The 20,068-nt window shown below is 42.0% G+C and overlaps 1 protein-coding gene across 1 annotated transcript in view; it reads left to right on the plus strand.

Annotated features, from left to right (window-relative positions):
• Nucleotides 1-20,068, plus strand: part of LOC108507726 (myosin-1B) — a 33,744-nt gene that overhangs the window by 3,474 nt on the left and 10,202 nt on the right. Inside the window, exons 6-27 of the mRNA XM_017835944.1 lie at nt 1,229-1,321; nt 1,411-1,474; nt 1,564-1,662; nt 1,758-1,861; nt 2,046-2,184; nt 2,599-2,717; nt 2,818-2,967; nt 3,046-3,216; nt 3,558-3,867; nt 5,252-5,328; nt 5,881-5,968; nt 7,922-8,039; nt 9,439-9,562; nt 11,151-11,287; nt 12,553-12,808; nt 15,073-15,315; nt 16,895-17,071; nt 17,671-17,816; nt 17,903-17,993; nt 18,748-19,137; nt 19,230-19,356; nt 19,773-19,891. Coding sequence (XP_017691433.1) covers nt 1,229-1,321; nt 1,411-1,474; nt 1,564-1,662; nt 1,758-1,861; nt 2,046-2,184; nt 2,599-2,717; nt 2,818-2,967; nt 3,046-3,216; nt 3,558-3,867; nt 5,252-5,328; nt 5,881-5,968; nt 7,922-8,039; nt 9,439-9,562; nt 11,151-11,287; nt 12,553-12,808; nt 15,073-15,315; nt 16,895-17,071; nt 17,671-17,816; nt 17,903-17,993; nt 18,748-19,137; nt 19,230-19,356; nt 19,773-19,891 — 3,342 coding nt within the window. The remainder of the gene's footprint in view (nt 1-1,228; nt 1,322-1,410; nt 1,475-1,563; nt 1,663-1,757; nt 1,862-2,045; nt 2,185-2,598; nt 2,718-2,817; nt 2,968-3,045; nt 3,217-3,557; nt 3,868-5,251; nt 5,329-5,880; nt 5,969-7,921; nt 8,040-9,438; nt 9,563-11,150; nt 11,288-12,552; nt 12,809-15,072; nt 15,316-16,894; nt 17,072-17,670; nt 17,817-17,902; nt 17,994-18,747; nt 19,138-19,229; nt 19,357-19,772; nt 19,892-20,068) is intronic.

Here is a 20,068-nt window from a genome sequence, read left to right on the forward strand (position 1 = left end):
TCCCTCTCCCTCTCCCTCTCCCTCTCCCTCTCCCTCTCCTTTTCCCTGAGAAAGTTCACTTAGAAAGCTGAAAGGGCATTACTCTATGGATTTAGGATTTTTTTTATCGGAAAAAAAAAAAGATACAGAGCTTCATATTCTACTGTGTTGCCTTAATTCTATAGGGTCCATCTTCACGGTGAACTAACAAAAACTAATTTAAACCTGCTGTGCCATCTGCAGACAGTGCTGAGAACGGCACTCCCTCTCCACTGCAACTTGTTCAAGGCTGCACTGAGCAGTACACTCACAAAGATGCAGTAACTGCAGCAGTGCCGCTCCTCTTTCATCTGGATAAAAACTGATTTATCTTTTTTTTCTCATTCTTTTTTTCTATATGTTTCAGAAATTATCCCTGGCAACACTTTCATGCCGTGACTATGTAGGATCAATCATGACTTTGCTAGAGATACCCTAGTGCTTGTAGCGCTAGTGCCTGTAGCACTAATGCCTGTAGCAATACTGTGACTAAGCACACCAGTGACTCTGCTTCCTGGACTGTATCTCACAAAAAAGGAGAGACATAATGTCACAGAAACGTTTTTTTTCCACCCATATTTTTGCAGTTAGCAAAGAGAGATACAATAGAGTATCAAAACTTTACATGTTGAACATTCCTTCAGAAGTAACACGGGGGGGGGTGGGGGTGGAATCAAAGAGTCCCTGTTCTCTACTTATCTAAGTTTGGTGTTTGAGTGTCAGGCTTTGTCCATGTCTCACTGTTTTCAAAGCATTCTGAGAGATGTATTGCTGCATCCTGAAAGGCTGCTGTTGTTTGAATGCAATTGCAAAACTTCACATTCTCTTGGTAGATGCTTCCTACCAAAGGATGTACCTCTTTCTGTGTGTCCTGGGCTCAAATAACCTTAAAAAAAATTTCCAGAATCTTCACATTTTCTTTAGCTGTCATGGCCCTGAGCTGCACTGCAGTGACTCTGTATGTGATATCCAACATCTGATATCAGGTACAAGAAGCAAATAAAACACAGATCTTTCTTTCAGCAGTCTTCACTTTGAAACCAATGACAATATTCATGAGTGTTGGCTGATGAGTGCTTAAAAATTCTGCTAATTTTTAGGTTAAAATCACATGTGATGTGTAAAAGTTTTCTGTTTGTAATATCTCTTTTGCAATATTCGTTATTAACCAGTAGTAAAGTTGGTAAGAAGCATTTTGTCCTGTAACTAGGGAACTCTGGAGGATCAGATCATCCAGGCCAACCCACTGTTGGAGGCTTTTGGCAATGCCAAGACTGTGAGGAATGACAACTCCTCACGCTTTGTGAGTTCATTTCAGATTTGTTGGAATACAGATATTTAATACAAGTCTCATTCATTGATTGTCATAACCAATGGGTTGATCTCCACTAGGGAAAATTCATCCGGATTCACTTTGGAGCAACTGGCAAGCTGGCCTCTGCGGATATTGAAACCTGTGAGTTGGAGCGAGTCAGTGCAAGCAGAACTTGTGCACTTACAATCTCAAATTTATCAGGAGACTAATGGCACCTCTCTTTTGGTTAGATCTCCTGGAGAAATCCAGAGTGACTTTTCAGCTGGCCAGTGAAAGGAGCTACCATATTTTTTACCAGATAATGTCCAACAAGAAGCCAGAGCTCATTGGTGAGTGCTAGCAGTGCTGGACTTGGCTCAGTGAGTGCTTTCTCTTTCTACTGTGACCTGCCCCAGTACCACTAAAGGTGCCCATATACCTGCAGATCTCCTCCTTATCTCCACCAACCCCTATGACTTCCCCTACGTGAGCCAAGGAGAAATCACAGTTGCCAGTATTGACGACAGTGAGGAGCTGCTGGCAACAGATGTGAGTTCAGCCGAGCACCCTCCACCAGCACAGCAGCCAGGCAGGCCTGGCCAGCTGGGGCCCAGTGCCTACATCCCAGTGCTGCAGGACTGGGATGGTGCTGGATGCTCGGTGTGGGCAGGGAGAGAAACCCCACCTGTGCATCAGCCTTTGCGCTTTCCCAATTTGCCCATTGCCTCTGCAGAGCGCCGCGGACATCCTGGGCTTCAGCCCCGATGAGAAGGTGGGGATGTACAAGCTGACAGGGGCTGTCATGCACTATGGGAACATGAAATTCAAGCAGAAGCAGCGGGAAGAGCAGGCAGAGCCAGACAGCACAGAAGGTAGAGCTGACTGCAGAGTTTGCTTGTGACCTGCTCCAGGAGAGAGCTAGTAACACAGTCCCATAAAGTGCCCAACACTTTGAAAGATATTTTCCCTTCCAGAAACTAGTTTTTTTTAGGTTTATTGCAAGTTCCACAAAGTCAATGATTTAATTTATGCTCTACAAGGAAACAGAGAGACATAAAGCTTAAGCATTGCTGCAGGCTTCCAGGCATGGAACAGAAGTGAGCTGCAGCTTATACACTGCCTTTGGAGCAGGGAGAATATTCTCCATTGGACTGGAGAGGAGCTTCTCTTGACAATAGGTGCATTTGAGTAGTGCCAAAAGTAGACTTCTTGTGACAGAAACATCCCAGCAGACCACAACACCTTTCTTTGTCTCTTTTGAATGCATTTGCTGTCTCTAATCCTAGTGGCTGACAAAGCTGCCTACCTGATGGGTCTGAATTCTGCTGATTTGCTCAAGGCTTTATGCTATCCCAGGGTGAAAGTCGGGAATGAATATGTAACTAAAGGGCAAAATGTCCAACAGGTACATAAACACCTGATCAGTTTCTCAATTTCTTCACACAGTTCTTTCAACTTCAAAGCTAACTCAACATTTGTAACTGCCATGGCTGCACTTCTTACAGGTGTACAACTCAGTGGGTGCATTGGCTAAATCAGTCTATGAGAAGATGTTCCTGTGGATGGTTGTTCGTATTAACCAACAGCTGGATACGAAGCAGCCCAGGCAGTACTTCATTGGTGTCCTGGACATTGCTGGCTTTGAAATTTTTGATGTGAGTTACCCTAGGTACACTTGCCTATTCAGGACTGCTTGAAACTAACTGGCTTTTCTTTATATTTTGAATTTGCAGTTCAACAGCCTGGAGCAGCTGTGCATCAACTTCACCAATGAGAAACTGCAGCAGTTCTTCAACCACCACATGTTCGTGCTGGAGCAGGAGGAGTACAAGAAGGAGGGAATTGAGTGGGAGTTCATTGACTTTGGGATGGACCTGGCTGCCTGCATTGAGCTCATTGAGAAGGTAGAAGTAATCTTTTCATTGTAGGAGAACACACTTCTTTTATGATCATTTATTTTAGTCCAGTAATTCTTGATCAATTGACAAATTACTATTGAACTACCCTCTCACATCAGAAGAGGCAGCTTATAAAACCAAAGCTTTTGGAGTAATGGGCTGCCTCCGCACAAACAATGATTTCCTGAAGAGCATTGCTGGGTTGGAAGGGAGAGGGGCTACACAATGTTAATTTGGAGCCTTTAATGACTGCCTTTAACAGTAAGGTGAACATGAACCCTTACTCCTTGCAATAATGGCTCCCCTCCCCAACCCTTATTTGCTTCATGTATTCATGTTTCTCCCAGCCCATGGGCATCTTCTCCATCCTGGAAGAGGAGTGCATGTTCCCCAAGGCAACTGACACCTCTTTCAAGAACAAGCTCTATGACCAGCACCTGGGCAAGTCCAACAACTTCCAGAAGCCCAAACCTGCCAAAGGCAAGGCTGAGGCCCACTTCTCCCTGGTGCACTATGCTGGCACAGTGGACTACAACATCTGTGGTTGGCTTGACAAGAACAAGGACCCTCTGAATGAAACTGTCGTGGGGCTGTATCAGAAATCATCCTTGAAGCTGCTGTCCTTCCTTTTTTCTAATTATGCTGGTGCAGAAACAGGTAAGTGATTTTTCAGTGATGACCAATAAGGCAAGAATCAACTAAAGTCTCCTCTCTTGATATACCGTAGGCTACCATCCCCTAATGTGACCTTGTTCTGGTGTCTATCCAAATATGCCAACACTAAGACACCAGCTGTGCTGCAGAGAAGTAAAGTGTAGCAAGTCCAACGCCAAGTGACAGGAGGTGTATGTTTCCCGACTGCATTGTGAATCACATCATGTTTACCCAGCCACTAGACAGGTGCCAAATACATGTGCAGAGTGCAAGCACTTCATAGTCTTTGGAGACAGAGTTTTGTTTCTTGAGGTGAGCTGGAAGAACTAAAAGGAGACCATGGAACTATTTCATATCCAGCTGAGCAGTCCTGGTTTTGCAAGGGAAAATGAGAGACAGGGAATATAATTTATAAGTTCTCTATGGGCATAAGAAAGCAGTCCAATATCTTGCCTTTTTTTTTGTTTTAGAAGACTATCAAGTCGGACAGTCAGTAAGCATTACCAAAAATGGCCACCCAGATTTCTACAACAAAATCCCAATATTCTGGCAGCCTGGATGCTGAGCAAAAAGTCAGGCACAGGTACAGCAGGGTTTGAGACTCAAGACAACAGTGCATGGAGGCTTCCCTGGGGACAGCTTGGCTGACATATAGTGTGCCTGAGCGAGCCCCTAGGGGATACTGGGGACGAGTCAGCTCTGAACCTTGCAGGTACCATCAGTATCAGGAAGACAAGAACACAGGTTGTACAGATAAAATTTTGGATCAGGTGTGAAATTCAGAGCAAAAAGATTCCATTAAATCTCAATTTAATTGGCTTCAAGGGTGTAAGCAAATATGGAAAGACAGTGAGATGCTTGGACTTGAATTCCTGAGACTTGGACTTGAATTCCCGAGACTATAATTTCCTTCCCATCTCGGGTCTGCCATAACTCAGAATAGAACTGTATTCTTCACCTGGAACATTGGATTAGCAGATTTTTCTAAAGAAGACTTCACTGCACTAATAAATGAATGTCCACTGCTGAGTCACATTCTTGTGGTCTTTCCCCTAATCAAAAAAAAATTTAAAAATGGGGCTATGGGTAATAGTAAAAGCAATGTGACTAGTAGCACAGAGTACACTGTTAGAAAACTTATGTCAGGCTGCACTGTTCCATACCAGCAAAGCCATATACACTGTGCAACATAAATCCTACATTGAAATCTAATACACCATACACTGATCAACAACTAGCTAGCACTGGTTCGCTAAACTCTCATGTAGCAATGTTTCAGTATTTAAAATTAGAGTATTTTATCAGCCTATGGCCAAAGACAGAAAGGTGAGGCCTACAAAACGTACTGCTAATTCTAACTGTTCACCTCCCATCTACTTCTTCCAAGGTGATAGTGCTGGTGGTGGCAAGAAAGGTGCTAAGAAGAAAGGAGGTTCTTTCCAGACAGTGTCTGCTGTGTTCAGAGTACGTGAATTTCCTTTTATATGAACCATGATTCCACAAAATGATCTGAGGGCTAGAACATCTGTCCTTTAAAGAAAGCTGAGAGTTGGGGTTGCTCAGCCTGGGGAAGAGAAGATTCCAGGGACACTTTATTCTGGATTTTCAACATATAATGGAGCTTATCAGAATGACAGAGAAAGACTTTTTTACCAGAGGCTGTAGTGGCAGAACAAAAGGCAATGATTTTAAACTGGAAGAGGATAAGTTTAAATTGGATAGTAGGAAGATTTTTTTTTTTTACTATCAGGGTGGTAAGCACTGGCACAGGGTGCCCAGAGAAGCTGTGGCTGCCCCTGGATCCCTGGAAGTGTCCAAGGCCAGGTTGGATGGGGTTTGGAACAACCTCGGATAGTGGACAATGTCGCTGCCTAGGACAGTGATGTTGGTCTTGATGACCTTCAAAGGCCCCTTCCAATCCAAACCATTCTGTGATTCTATAACTCCTTGACATTTGAATAAGAATGCAAAAGCTCTGTAGCTTGAAGCTGAAACCCTTGTTTTGTGCTATCACAGGAAAATCTAAACAAGTTGATGACTAACCTGAGAAGCACCCATCCTCATTTTGTGCGTTGCCTGATTCCTAATGAGACCAAGACACCTGGTAAGTCCATCATTATACTCTGAAATGTGGGACTGATGGGAAATAGCCTGCTTAGCTTCCAAACCAACTTCTGAACAGCTTCCTTTGCATGTGAAGTCCTTGTGGGGGTTGGCCTGCGAGACAGTAACCAATGGAACTTTCTTGTTTTGTCTACTGTGACTGTAAAATTTTGGTCCACAACACTTACCCATCTTTACTAGTGTGTGTACAGAACTGAAGGTGATAAAGATGGGCTTGATTACAACTGATAAAATTGTCTATTGTGGGTAACAGCGTTAGAAAATCCCTAACAAACGCCTAGTTTAAGGGACCACTGTATCATTCAGAACTGTTGGGTTCAGCCCAAGACCACTTAACAGTTCCTAATTACCCAGTGTTAGGATCTGATTCACTGAACAGGAGAACTGTCAAAGAAATCATATGTCATTTGTAGAATTCCATGTACAAGCTGCTGTGTGCTGCTAGCACTTGGAAAGCATTTTGATATAAAGTTACTTTTTTTTAACTCACAAATTAGTTTCTGAGAACGGTCAAGTTTGGGAGTATTGTCATGTGGTTCAATAAATTGAAGTACTTTCAAAGAGTTTGCCAGGGTGAGTTATAGGAGCCTAACCATTATGAGACCTGATAGTGCTAGAATGATAAGGTAGACACTGTTAGAATGTAGTGGATGCAACAGGAGTAGCCCGAAACAGGAGCTTAGCATCTGCTCAGGAAACAAAAAATGAATTTGAGAATATCTACCTTTCTTGTTTATGTCTCTCTTTGTAACCCTGAACATCACAAGCAGGTTTAAGCAACACACATGTGTAACATTCACATTTCAGATATTCATACAAACTCAGTGGAGAGAAACTGGCCTTTTAAATTGGCATTTTAAGGTATGACTCATCTGGCTGCTTNATCTTAGGATGAGATGAATCACATTCTAGAAGAAATTGTTTCACTCCACTGACTACAAATGAGCCCTAATGGAAATGTCCACACTTCATATCCAAAAGTGAAGAAAGAGGAATCCCACTGGGGTCTTGACAGGCAAGAAGGTGCAAGGAGGGAATTAAGGAACCCAACTACAATAGAAAAGCATATTTGAATGGATGATGGTGCCAGATATGGCTATCATTTTAATGTTGGGTTGGTTGTTTTGACAGATGTGACTCAAAGGGAATCTTGACTTTTGCCTTTTAAAAGAAAAGTAGTACTATCTGATTCAAATTAGGGATGGTGACATGAAGGAAAGAAAACTGGATATCTTCTGATTTTTACCTGTTTTTAGTCTGCTTATGATTGACTTCTCTAACAGCTTCTTTGGGTAAAACTTTATTGATTACACAGAAAGGATAAAGTTAAGTGTATGGACCATTCTGTAATAATGAAGCTGGTGGGAATTTCTACATAACAAAGTGATTCTGAGAGTTTATTCTGCCAGTTGTACTTTGTAATACACTTGATTATTATATTCAATAGATCTTTTAGCAGAAGGAACTTTATTCCATTTTTAAAGTCCACAGAAGGACTAGGAGCTTTAAGTAACCTATTTCTCCACTCCTGTGTGGGAATCTAGCTGTAAAATCTTAAAGAACATGAAGAGCCAATTGTCCAGAGGGCACTACACTACGCAGTGCCATCTTTGCCTACATCCAGTGAGAAGGCTGATGCTGTTGAAGATTTTTCAGCTGGTCTCCTAAAGCACTGTCATACCATTTTTAAAAAATGTGGCCTTATGCTTTTACACAGGCACTGGTAGCTCTCACATTCTTAGTAAAGCTCAGTGAAGCAACTCTCTGCAACTTATATGAATTGAAGGCATGTTCTGTCTGCAATTCCTGCATCTTTAACCAAGAGCTGCTTGAATTTTATTAAAAAAAAAAAGAAAGGTCATTCTGGAATGCTAATACATATGAAGATTTTTTGGAAGCAAAAGGGAATTATGATGGATGTATTTTGTTTAAGGTCAAATGGACCATTATCTGGTGATGCATCAGCTGCGGTGCAATGGGGTTCTAGAAGGCATCCGAATTTGCAGGAAGGGTTTTCCAAGCAGAATCCTTTATGCGGACTTTAAGCAACGGTAGGTCTTCAGTTACTACTGCCTGTTAAGATAAGGCCTGAGTAAACACATAGCTCAGGTGACATGATGGGAGAGACATCCTCTGAATCAGACTAGATCAGTGGCATTGGAGGGAACCAAGTTGTTAATACTGTCAGAGGTCACTCCAGCGTTTCTCTCTCTGACCAGACTAGAGATTTCTTGATACGTCAGAACCAGTAGAATTTCTAAACTGAAGGCAATGCCCTATGATTCAAAGAGATGCAAAACAATTGCAGTGTAAAGAATAAAGTGCCATTATAGGCTGCTCTTTGAAGTCTCACAGAGTGCAGATACAATATCAATACATGTCAGTGCAGCCTCCTCTCACCCCACTGACTGAGCATTCAGAAACTCAAGGCTTTGCCGGTGCCATGGCCCTGGCCTGCATCCTGTGCCTTGTTTTCCTCGTCTTTAAAATGGAGACAACTAAACAGGTTCATGTGGGCTCAGTTGCTATAAAGTGCTAAATCAGAACTGACTGCTGTTATAATTAAATGTAACAGTAGAATCTTCTATGCTGCACTGGTGTGAAACGGACACAAGATCTCTCTGAAAATGCCCTCACCCTGATATTTAGTAAGGGATTAGCTGGTCTCAACTGTCAAATCTCAATTTGATGTGATAGATGAAGGAATCTGTCCATAATGGCTGTGGTCCAGAATGACAAAGTACTTTAGGAATGACAATGGAAGCCTAAAATGGAGAATAAACTCACCGCACTATTATCCTTGTTGTGATTTTACATATTTTTTTCAAGGTAGACCTGAGAATAAGAAGTGCTCCCATGTACAGTCACAAATCCATACTGATGTATCTGAGAAACCCCTTTAGAAGGATTAGGTGGTCCTGTCTATGACACAGGATTACCTTAATCATTAAGTTACATTGCAAAATGCTAAGACTGCTGTTAGCATTTAGAAAACAATACTGTGTCATTTTCAGTCCACTCAAGGATTCATTGGTACAACTGTAGAGGCTGTGAGATATGCAAGATCTGCATTCTCTTTGCAATATAGTTGATTTTTGTCAGTAATTTTAATTCATCTTCAACTCTAATTTGAGTAGCATTCCTCTGATTAATAAAACAAGTTGAGAAGAGGTTGACTAGTTCTCACTAATTTCTTCCTAATTGGATCTGCAGACACTTTTAAGTATGTGCCTTAATTTTATATGTAACAGCATACACACCCAACAGATTCCTCTATAGATGTGTCCCCTTTTCATCACGTTCTGTTTAGCCAGCAAACACGGTCTAGATTTCAGATGACATATTCAGCTGCTTTGAGATAGCTCAGTTTCTGTATATTTCATGCTATACAATGAATCCTATTTTCCTCACCCTGTTTGCAACCAATTCTTGCAACCTTTCTCATTATAGGTACAAGATCCTTAATGCCTCAGCCATTCCAGAAGGCCAATTCATTGACAGCAAAAAGGCTTCAGAAAAGCTTCTTTCCTCCATTGATGTTGACCACAACCAATATAAATTTGGCCACACCAAGGTAAAGCCCTTGTTGAAGAGTAGGTATAATTAATGGCAAAATATTTTGTTTGTTGAAAGTATTTACTGAATACTAAACCAGCCTTCATGATGATTATAAACAAAGTACACCACTAGCAAGAAGGAGTACAGAAAACTTGTCTGGTTCCTGTGTGAGAGGCAGTAATGCCAGCCCTCGGAAACACACTACCAGAATGATCCAGCATGGCTGCAACTAGATTTTCCCCTGCCAGTTGAACACATTTATATCAGTGCATGTTAGACAGGCTCAGACAAGTTTAGACAGTCCTATTTTTCAGGGGATTTAGGTACACAAAGTCTATCTTCCATATCCAAAGCAGTGTTAGGTGAGACACGGATTCTCTCGTCAGCACAACCAAGACAGTGCTATCTCTGGCCACAAACCCAACCACCTCCACTACTAAACACACACAGAATCATAGAATGGTTTGGGTTGGAAGGGACCTTAAAGGTCATCTGGTTCCATCCCCTCTGCCATGGGCAGGGACACCTTCCACTAGACCAGGTTGCTCCAAGTCCTGTCCAACCTAGCCTCAAACACTTCCAGGGAAGGGACAGCCACAGCTTCCCTTGGGAACCTGTGTCAGTGTTTCATCATGCTCAGAGGAAAGAATTTCTTCCTAATATCTACTCTAAAGCTACTCTTTTTCAATTTGAAGCCATTCCCCCCTTGTCCTGTCACTCCAGGCCCTTGTAAAAAGTCCTTCTCTATCTTTTTTGTAGGGTCCTTTCAGGTCCTGGAAGGCCACAATTAGGTTACCCAATTCTCTGAACCTTTCCTCAAAGCAGAGGTGTTCCACCCCTCTGATCATCTCAGTGTCTCCTCTGGCCTCTCTCCAAAAGTCGATGTCCTTCTTGTGCTGTTCCCCAGGGCTGGAGCAGCTCTGCAGGGGGGTCTCACCTGAGGGGCAGAGGGGCAGAATCCCCCCCTCCCCTGCTGCCCACACTGTGGGATCAGCCCAGGGCATGGAGGGTTTCTGGGCTGGGCCATGTCCAGCCTCTCTCCCCCCAGCACCCCCAAGTCCTTCTCCCAGGGCTGGGCTCCATCTGTTCATCCCCCAGCCTGGACTGATCCCGGGGGTTGCTCCAACCCCAGTGCAGCACCAGCAGGTGGTCTTGTTAGACTGCATGAAATTCCCATAGGCCACTGCTTGAGCTTGTCCAGATCCCTCTAGATGGCATCACCATGTATGCTTCTCAAGCCAGTTCTAAGAAGGTTACAGACCAAATCTTGAGCCTGACAGAGAAGGGTAGAGTACAGCAAAGAGACAGAGTAGGATATAGTACTAAGTTGAAAGTTGACTCTTTAATTTAAAACTATTGATGAGCTAGATCTTCATGACCTACACTGGAGCAGGCACTAAACAACACTGCAATAATGTGATTAGATCATACAGAGCGATTTGTCATGAATCACAGGAATACTGAGGATTTGAATACTGACACAAAATTTCTCCAGCTGTTAAACCTTTACTTTTCCAAAACTGACTTGTACTACCCTGCATCAGCTGTCAATAGCCACGTATCCACCTAAGCCTCAAACTATTTGACTCTCTTTTATGTTATAGGTGTTTTTCAAGGCAGGTCTTCTGGGACTCCTAGAAGAGATGAGAGATGAGAAGCTCGTGAGCCTGATCACTCACACACAAGCTATGTGCAGAGGGTACCTCATGAGAATTGAATTTAAAAAGATGAATGCAAGAAGGTAATATAAGAAAACACTAACGATCGTACTGTGTCAGACCAAGTGTCCATGAATGCAGTGTATGGTCTCAGACAAAAAACTGTCATTGGAGAAGAACCTTAGAAAGTGGGAACAAAGCAATTATAAACTAACAGCTTCCTCACAACAGCCTCACAAATTCTAGCAGTGGCTGTTCAGCAATTAGATCATGCAGCTGGACCATGATACTTAGTATTTAACTAGAAACCTTTTCTCCAGAAATGCACTTACTGTTTTCAACCTTTAAAGAACCCTGTGACAGAAACAGACAACTGAACAAGGGCTAAGGTTTGTCTGATTTGAACATGTTGTCTCATCATTTCACTGGATCACATTGGTTTTGTAAGGAATGACATACAACCACTCTGCTCTACTTTTCTTTAATTTCCTTTCTTGGCTCCATCATCTAAGATGAACAATTCTACCTTGTACAGAACAGGTACTTCATCCTTTCAATTCCATACTTTCAGCTATTCCACATGCAAAATTTAGAGTGCAGGAGCGACAGCACTAGGCAAGTCAAGCAAACTTTCTCAAATGTTGTTGACAAGTGAAAGCTTTAGGGGGAGCAAGGCTTGCATAAATGTACAGGATGCTCTGCCAACCAGCTGCTTTTATTTGTAATACTGCGCAGCATATATTTAGCTCAGATGTTTCTTGAGCCACACATAGTTTCTAAGAATTCAATAACTTACTGAATTTCTCTGCAAGGATTTGTCTAATCTCCCTTTGAACTTTGAGCATCAACATCTTTTTGCATTCAATACCATTAAAAAGTTTCTTTTTTTCAGTTTCTGTTAATAATTTCTAATATGACATTCGCTATTTTGAGTGACCCCAAAAGCATCAAGCTACTGTTTCCACAATTGACAGAAACTGCTAGATTTGTAATCTCAGCAGGAGTACTTCAAGGATTCAGTTTTCACTCTGGTATATACCTGAGCACTTGCATTTTCCTTGAGACTGAGGAAAGTCTCAGAGACTGCCAGCCAATATGCCAGAGAAGTTTGTCTGTTTTGGAGTATTTCTCCTTCATGTATCATGACATAGTTGTCATTCAAGTTATCAAACCAGCCATTCTGCAATAAGGGCCTAGAAATGACTCTTTAATAAAAGCAAGGGAGGTGACGAAGAAAAGTCTATGCAAAAGTTCTTTAGGGTAAATGCTGATGCTTTGGGGTAAATAATGAGAGTATGTTTCCAGCTAAAGTCTCACACTCTCATAAACTGTTTTCATGTGTTTTCAGAGAATCCATTTACATCATTCAGTACAACATTCGTGCATTCATGAATGTCAAACACTGGCCCTGGATGAAGCTGTACTTCAAGATCAAGCCCTTGCTGAAGAGTGCAGAGTCTGAGAAGGAGATGGCCAACATGAAGGAGGAGTTTGAGAAAACCAAGGAGGAGCTTGCAAAGTCTGAGGCAAAAAGGAAAGAACTGGAGGAAAAAATGGTGACCCTGTTGCAAGAGAAAAATGATCTGCAGCTTCAGGTCCAGTCTGTGAGTAACTTCCATTTTCAGATTCACCCCATTTCCTCTTACTCTGCTGCTCTTTCCCTTCCCTTTTCCATTGTCCTTCATAAACAGACATGTAAAAGGAACACTGCTTTGTATCTGGTCTTTTCACTTACATCTAAGCAAAGTGAGCACAAAGCACATAAATTAACAGCAGTAGGAATACAGGAAGTTCCAACTGGACTCCTAGATAAACCCACTTTACCATTAAGCAATCACCAGTGGAAGAATCAGACGTCCCACAGTATATACAATGTGATCCTCACAGTGGTGTCTGATTCTGGATGAAATATATGCTGTTTCCACATCTGCTGATCATTAAATATGGAGCCAGGACAGGGGTGCTTTTCTGTCAGAGACAGGACTGAGTCTGTGCAAACTGCTTTTCTCTGGAATACTGCTTGACAGAGACTGAAATTGCACATGTCAGGTTCTAATAGGTAATACCAAGGCCAAAGGCAGTCTGGTGCAAGTGGACCTGTCACTTGTTGTCATGTGCTTTTGAATCAGTTGAGTTTCAGCAAGAGTCCTGTATTGTTTCACATGTCAAAGCTTTTACCTGTATCTGCTAAACATCAGATTCATTATCTGAATCCTTCTTCAGAACTTAACCTCACTGAGTTTTCCGAGTTTCTTTGTACCTTTCCTGGTACTCAATGCTCTGTTCTCCCAAACCCACCCAGTTTACAAGCATTTGGGACTTCAATTTAACACCTTAATTCATAGAATTGTTGAGGTTGGAAAAGACCTGTAAGATCATCAAATAAGTCCATCAATAGTAAGTCCAGCACTGCCATGTTCAACCCTAAACCATGTCCCTAAGTGTCACATCCACACAAGTTTTGAACACCTCCAGAAATGGTGATTCTACCACTTCCCTGGGCAGTCTGTCCCAATGCTGACCACCCTTTCATTGAAGAAATTCTTCCTAAGATCCAGTCTGAACCTTCCCTGGTGCAACTTGAGGCTTGTTTCCTCTTGTCCTGTCACTTAGGAGCAGAGCCCAACCCTCCCTGGCTCCCCCCCCCCGCTATTAGGGAGCTGGAGAGAGAAATAAGGTCCCCCCTGAGCCTCCTTTTCTTCAGGCTGAGCCCCCCCAGCTCCCTCAGCTGCTCCTGGTGCTCCAGACCCTTTCCTAGCTCTAGTCCCTTCTCTGGACATGCTCCAGCCCCTCAATGCCTTTCTTGTCGTGAGGGGCTCAAAACTGACCCCAGGATCTGAGATGCCTCAGCAGTGCCAGCACAGGGGTCAGTCACTGCCCTGGTCCTGTTGGCCACGCTATTGCTGACACAAGCCAGGTGCTCCTGGCCTTCATACCCATCTGGGCACACCTGGGCTCACATTAAGCTCCTGTCACTAACTCCTTCAGGTCCTTTTCCAGCTTTCCAGCCCCTCTGCCCCTAGCCTGGAGCACTCCGTGGGGTTGTTGTGACCCAACAACAGGACCGGGCACTCGGCCTTGTTGAAGCTCACGCCTTGGCCCCTCGATCCATCCTGTCAAGATCCTTCTGCAGAGCCTTCCTGACCTCCAGCAGCTCAACACTCCCACACAACTTGATATCATCTGTGACCTTGCTGCAGGTGCCCTCTGTTGTCCTAGGAGACAGCAGATACCTGTTCTCGTATTCTGCCTAGAATACATCAAAGTAGCATTAATTTAGACAAAATTTTATCTGTTAATCATGTGTCACAAAATGTTAGCTATAGTGAAAGTTGCAGGCTACAATCTAGGTTGAGTTTGACCCTATCTTGGCTGAGATATTAAAGAATGATGGGAACCAGATTAGGCTCATGTGAATAAACTGGGGAAAGACAGTCTGACATATCATTAGAGTTAAAGGAGCTTATTAAAGACAGACTCATCTACTGTTCTATGAAAGTTGACTTTGAATGCTATATGTTATACAAATCCACATCTAAGACCATTCTTCCATGATGGTAGTATTCCAGTTTTCTGCCCACCTATTTATCTTACTAATTCCTTGCAAGCTCCTTGTTACAACTGAACCCTGTGAGTCTATTGTATGGTATTGTAGTCAAACTATTTGACCAGCTAAAAGGAAGTGTCTCTACCATGGGATTATAGTCCCCTTTCCTAGCCATGGTTGAACAGGATAATTTCCTCATGATTGAATCACAGGCATTACTGCCCTGACTTGTGCAATCAATTTTGTGGATATGGAATTTGAACTTGTTGCCTTTTGTCATTGTTATGATAAATATAATGAGCATTCAATATGTTCTGACAGGAGAGTGAAAATCTAGCTGATGCTGAAGAGAGATGTGAAGGACTCATTAAAAGTAAAATCCAGCTGGAAGCTAAAATTAAAGAACTGAATGAAAGATTGGAAGATGAAGAGGAGACAAATGCTGAACTGACAGCAAAGAAGAGGAAACTTGAAGATGAGTGCTCTGAGCTGAAGAAAGATATTGATGATCTTGAAATGACTCTGGCCAAAGTGGAAAAGGAGAAGCATGCAACAGAGAATAAGGTGACAGAGAAATTGGGAATTCTTCCCCAGACAGTTTTCACAGACAGTTGTCAGTTTTGTGGAAAGTTGCAGTCATTCTTAAGTGTTCTGAACAGAAGTGAGATGTGCCCAAGGCATGGGTGAGAGGTATTCTCACTTAATCAGCTGCCAGAATTTTTTCTGTTAAAATTTTAATTTTTTCTTAGGAACTATGTATTTTCTGTGACAGTTCAAAAAGAGTTAAGAGGTTGTCATGGTGCTTTATAGAGAATTTTCATATTTGCCTATTTGCAGTCTTAAGGAATCAGTATATTTGTGTCTCCTGTGCATAATGGAGGACTATGATGCTTGTGAGCAACTCAGCATAGAACAGCTATGCTGGTTCTTTCTCACATGCACGAGAACTGATTTTGCAGATGTTAAATGTTTTCTTATGATGTATTTAAGAAGACCAGGTTTCAGCTAGGATATCCTTCCCTTCCATTGACCTGATGATACGAGAGTCCTTCCTGATTTGTGGTGTTCATACTGTCAGTGTAGCAAGGACGGTCTATATCAAGTGGTCATTAACTCATTTATCTCCCAGGAAATGCACATGTACCTCTCTACAATCGATATGAAGAAACAGAATTGAGTTATATATGTTAGAATTCAAAAGTCCATGTGTGTGGGGACAGTGTTCTGCCCTGCTGTAGAAACAATGATGGCAGAGCTGTAGCTACAATGTTGAGTTCCCTCCACTGCCATTACTGAGATCAATACCAGATCTTGTTTGCAATTACAGATGTGTTGGACATTGCTACACTAATGTCTAGAGAAAATCTAGCTAGTGGTGGGTATTAGGATGAGGGAGCGTCCTACAGGATATCAGGGCCATTTCCACACTTAGCAGCATGGATTTTCCTTATCTTTACTGTCAGGCTTTCCCATTCAAATGTGACAAATGGGAAGCAAGGATTAGGCAGGCTAATGCACAGACCTGATGCATTTGAGATAAGGTTGCTGATGTGCAAGGCTCTATTGAAGTACAAGGAATTTCCAAGATAAAGCTAGCAGAGCCCAGTTAGAAGCCCCTCTCCTAAACATGTGATTGCTTGTTCCACAGGCATAAGGGTTTTTGTCACGTCATTGTGTTTCTTTCAGTTTTACAGAAAACTTAACATATCTTTGGTTATGCTTGCCACTTGATCATATCTTTTTAAAGAACCTGACTTGCTGAGAATTTACAACTGTTTTCATAGCAAAATATCACATGCAGGAGAGACATTTCTTGAGCAAGAGCAATTCAGAGGGCTTTTGTAAATCCCAGTGGGAAATGCTTTCAGAGGGAAGTGAAGATCCAGAACATGTTCCACTACAGAATTCAGTAGGATAGGACTCGGGGTCAAAAATAACTAAAGCAAGAATTCCTACAAGCAGAACCAGAGAGGTCAGACCCTCAGGCATGACACTTGCTGCTGCCCTCATCACAATCAATATAAACATACTGTGGAGAGTTGACTACATTCATGCAAGAGCTTGCAAGGATGTACTCACTGTGTTCTTGGTGTGCCATTTCTCAAGGCATCCCTTCATAGTATGGATGCTGGTTGTCTGACAGGTTAAGAATCTTACTGAAGAGATGGCAACTCTGGATGAAAATATTTCTAAACTCACTAAGGAGAAAAAGGCCTTGCAGGAAGCCCACCAGCAGACGCTGGATGACTTGCAAGTTGAGGAAGACAAAGTCAGCACACTCACCAAAGCCAAGACCAAACTGGAGCAGCAAGTAGATGATGTAAGTAAAAGTTTTCAATTTCTGTATATAGATGCTCTAATATATTAGAAGAGACTAGAAATCTGTAATTGGGAGTATAAGCAACACCTAAAGTAATTGAGCCAGCTCTAATAATTTCAGCTAATTAACAGGGAATTGTAGAATGCAGTACATTTTTCATGTTCATCACTGGGCATTTCAGCATTGTAGACTTCTGTAACCTGATTTAAACCATTAGCTGGAGCAGGACACCTGTGACAGTTTGAAAGTTGCTACACAGTTATTTGTGTGTGCATATACTCCAGGAAGTTATGAATACTGGGAATTCGTCCATATTTAGCGGTCTGTATGCTAGAGACTGCAGCCACTGGAAAATTTTAATTTCTGTTTTTTTAAAAAACTTTTATTTCTACTGTGCACAGCCAAGCTGTGGACAGCTCAGTGACTGAAATCAAATCACCATGGCAGCTCTGATCTCACAATGAGAGTGTAGCACAGGTGAAGATAATCTGATTGTTTTCTCTATGCATCAATTTCCAACTTAGTTCGATTATTAAAACAAGAATAGTTACTTTCAAAGTAAAATTTATGTGTTTCAAAGTATATTATATGTGTTTTAGCTTGAAGCATCTCTGGAACAAGAGAAGAAACTGCGAATGGACCTTGAGAGAGCAAAGAGAAAACTGGAGGGTGATCTGAAAATGTTTCAGGATTCCGTCATGGATCTGGAAAATGACAAGCAACAGATGGATGACAGGCTAAAAAAGTATTGCACTGACTTCTTATGCTCTGAATTCTGAAATTCAGGTTTTATCTTAACTATATTGCATTTGCCCTCTTGTTCTTTAACAGAAAGGATTTTGAAATTAGCCAGTTGCAAAGTAAAATTGAAGATGAACAGGCTCAAAGTTCTCAGCTGCAAAAGAAAATTAAGGAGCTTCAGGTAAAGTCTAAAGAGTTATTAATACTTCTAATAGCAAGAACAAGTTTCTTAGAATTAATTGATATTTATTCTTACACCATTCTACAAAAATATTTTCTCTCAAATGAATAACCATTAATATGGACTCTGTGTGCTGTTCCCATCTCAGGGCACTTTTACAGTGACTCTGGCCTCTAATCATACATAAATATGTAGGAAATGTTTTAGGTGAAGACTGTTATAGGCTTTAAAAATGCCACTGAGAATGGCTTTTCTAAGGAAACAACAGAATGTGACATAATGTGTCATGATCAGGACAAAGATCACCTTCTAAACACAGAGCCAGAAGACAGCTCTCTTCAGTGCTATTATGCCATGACTGTTCATCTCAAAGTTTCTTCCATCCTGTTTGCTGATGGAGAAGGGACACTGTTTTGTTCTGGCTTGCCCTTTGGAAAATTTTCAAGAAATTTGCATTGTTTTACATTTTCCAGTGACACCACCTCTATTTCTTCAGAAAAGTGCAATTCTAATTTCTTCACAAAACAATAAATCCATTCTGAGCTGTAACATAAAATGAAGTATCAGATTTTACATTCACTGTTGTTCCAAAGCTGAATATTGCATGTCCTAGGACCCAATTCAGTGAAGTTTCTAATGGTGCTTTTCTTTCTACGCTTCTATAAATGGATGTGAATGTTTGCTCTTTATTCCTTAATAATAATTTCAAATCTGTTTATTCAGAAGTCCTCTTTTAACCAATTAACTCTCTCAGGCCCGTATTGAGGAACTGGAGGAGGAAATCGAGGCCGAGCGAACCTCTCGTGCTAAAGCAGAGAAGCATCGGGCTGACCTGTCCAGGGAGCTGGAGGAGATCAGCGAGCGCCTGGAAGAAGCAGGAGGGGCGACGGCAGCTCAGGTGGAGATGAACAAGAAGCGGGAGGCAGAATTCCAGAAGATGCGCCGGGACCTCGAAGAGGCCACGCTGCAGCACGAAGCCACGGCTGCTGCCCTGCGCAAGAAGCACGCGGACAGCACGGCTGAGCTGGGGGAGCAGATCGACAACCTGCAGCGCGTCAAGCAGAAGCTGGAGAAGGAGAAGAGCGAGCTCAAGATGGAGATTGATGACTTAGCCAGTAATATAGAGTCTGTCTCCAAAGCCAAGGTTGCTGCACAGGAAGAAATGTTTCTCATCATTACCATTGTTGTTCTGAACAACTGGATGAGCTGAAGGAGATGCTTTCTGTCTCTTCACAGAGCAATCTGGAAAAGATGTGCCGAGCTCTCGAAGACCAGTTCAGTGAAGTCAGAACAAAAGATGACGAACATGTGCGACTAATTAATGATCTGAACACACAGAAAACACGCCTACAGACTGAGAATGGTATGTCCCCTGATGAGATGTAATACTCCCGTGTCAAGTACTTAAATATGCTGCCTGAATGCCTGTGTATTTTGTAACATGTTCATTACTCAGTGATCTGAACAAAACTCACAATGTAGAATTTCCTCCTGGTGGCAGTCATGCAAATGCCACCCAAGGAAACATAAAACCAAACCAAAAGAAGAACTGTCAATCAAAATGAATGTGTGAGTTTGTGATCAGTTTATCTTCTTTCCTCTGATGCCAGCACAGCATTTCTCTTTGACAGATTCTCCTATCGGTGGGAATGATATTGCTTCTAACCCTTCAATTTACCACATTTTATCTTGTAATCACTTTCCACATGGCTAGCTGCTCTCATTCATTTGTTTTATGTCTCATAGCTCTGTCTAAAAAAATCAACTTTTTCTTGTTAGGTGAACTTACTCGGCAACTGGAGGAGAAGGAGTCCTTGATTTCTCAGTTGACTCGAGGCAAACATGCTTTCACTCAGCAGATTGAAGAGCTGAAGAGGCAACTAGAGGAAGAAAATAAGGTGACTTGCTTTAATTTGGACCGACAACTTGTAAAATAAATAAATGCACTAAAAAAAAAAATTAGATTTCTCCTCAGAGAAAGGTGGTGACATCAGAACAGTGAAAAATTTGAACTGTGCCTTGTGGTATAATATAGAGAAGAGACACCAGAAATTAAATAAGGAAGAAAGTTTAAA

Source organism: Lepidothrix coronata, unplaced genomic scaffold, assembly GCF_001604755.1.
Source record: "Lepidothrix coronata isolate B3197 unplaced genomic scaffold, Lepidothrix_coronata-1.0 Scaffold267, whole genome shotgun sequence".
In the NCBI taxonomy this organism is placed as follows: domain Eukaryota; kingdom Metazoa; phylum Chordata; class Aves; order Passeriformes; family Pipridae; genus Lepidothrix; species Lepidothrix coronata.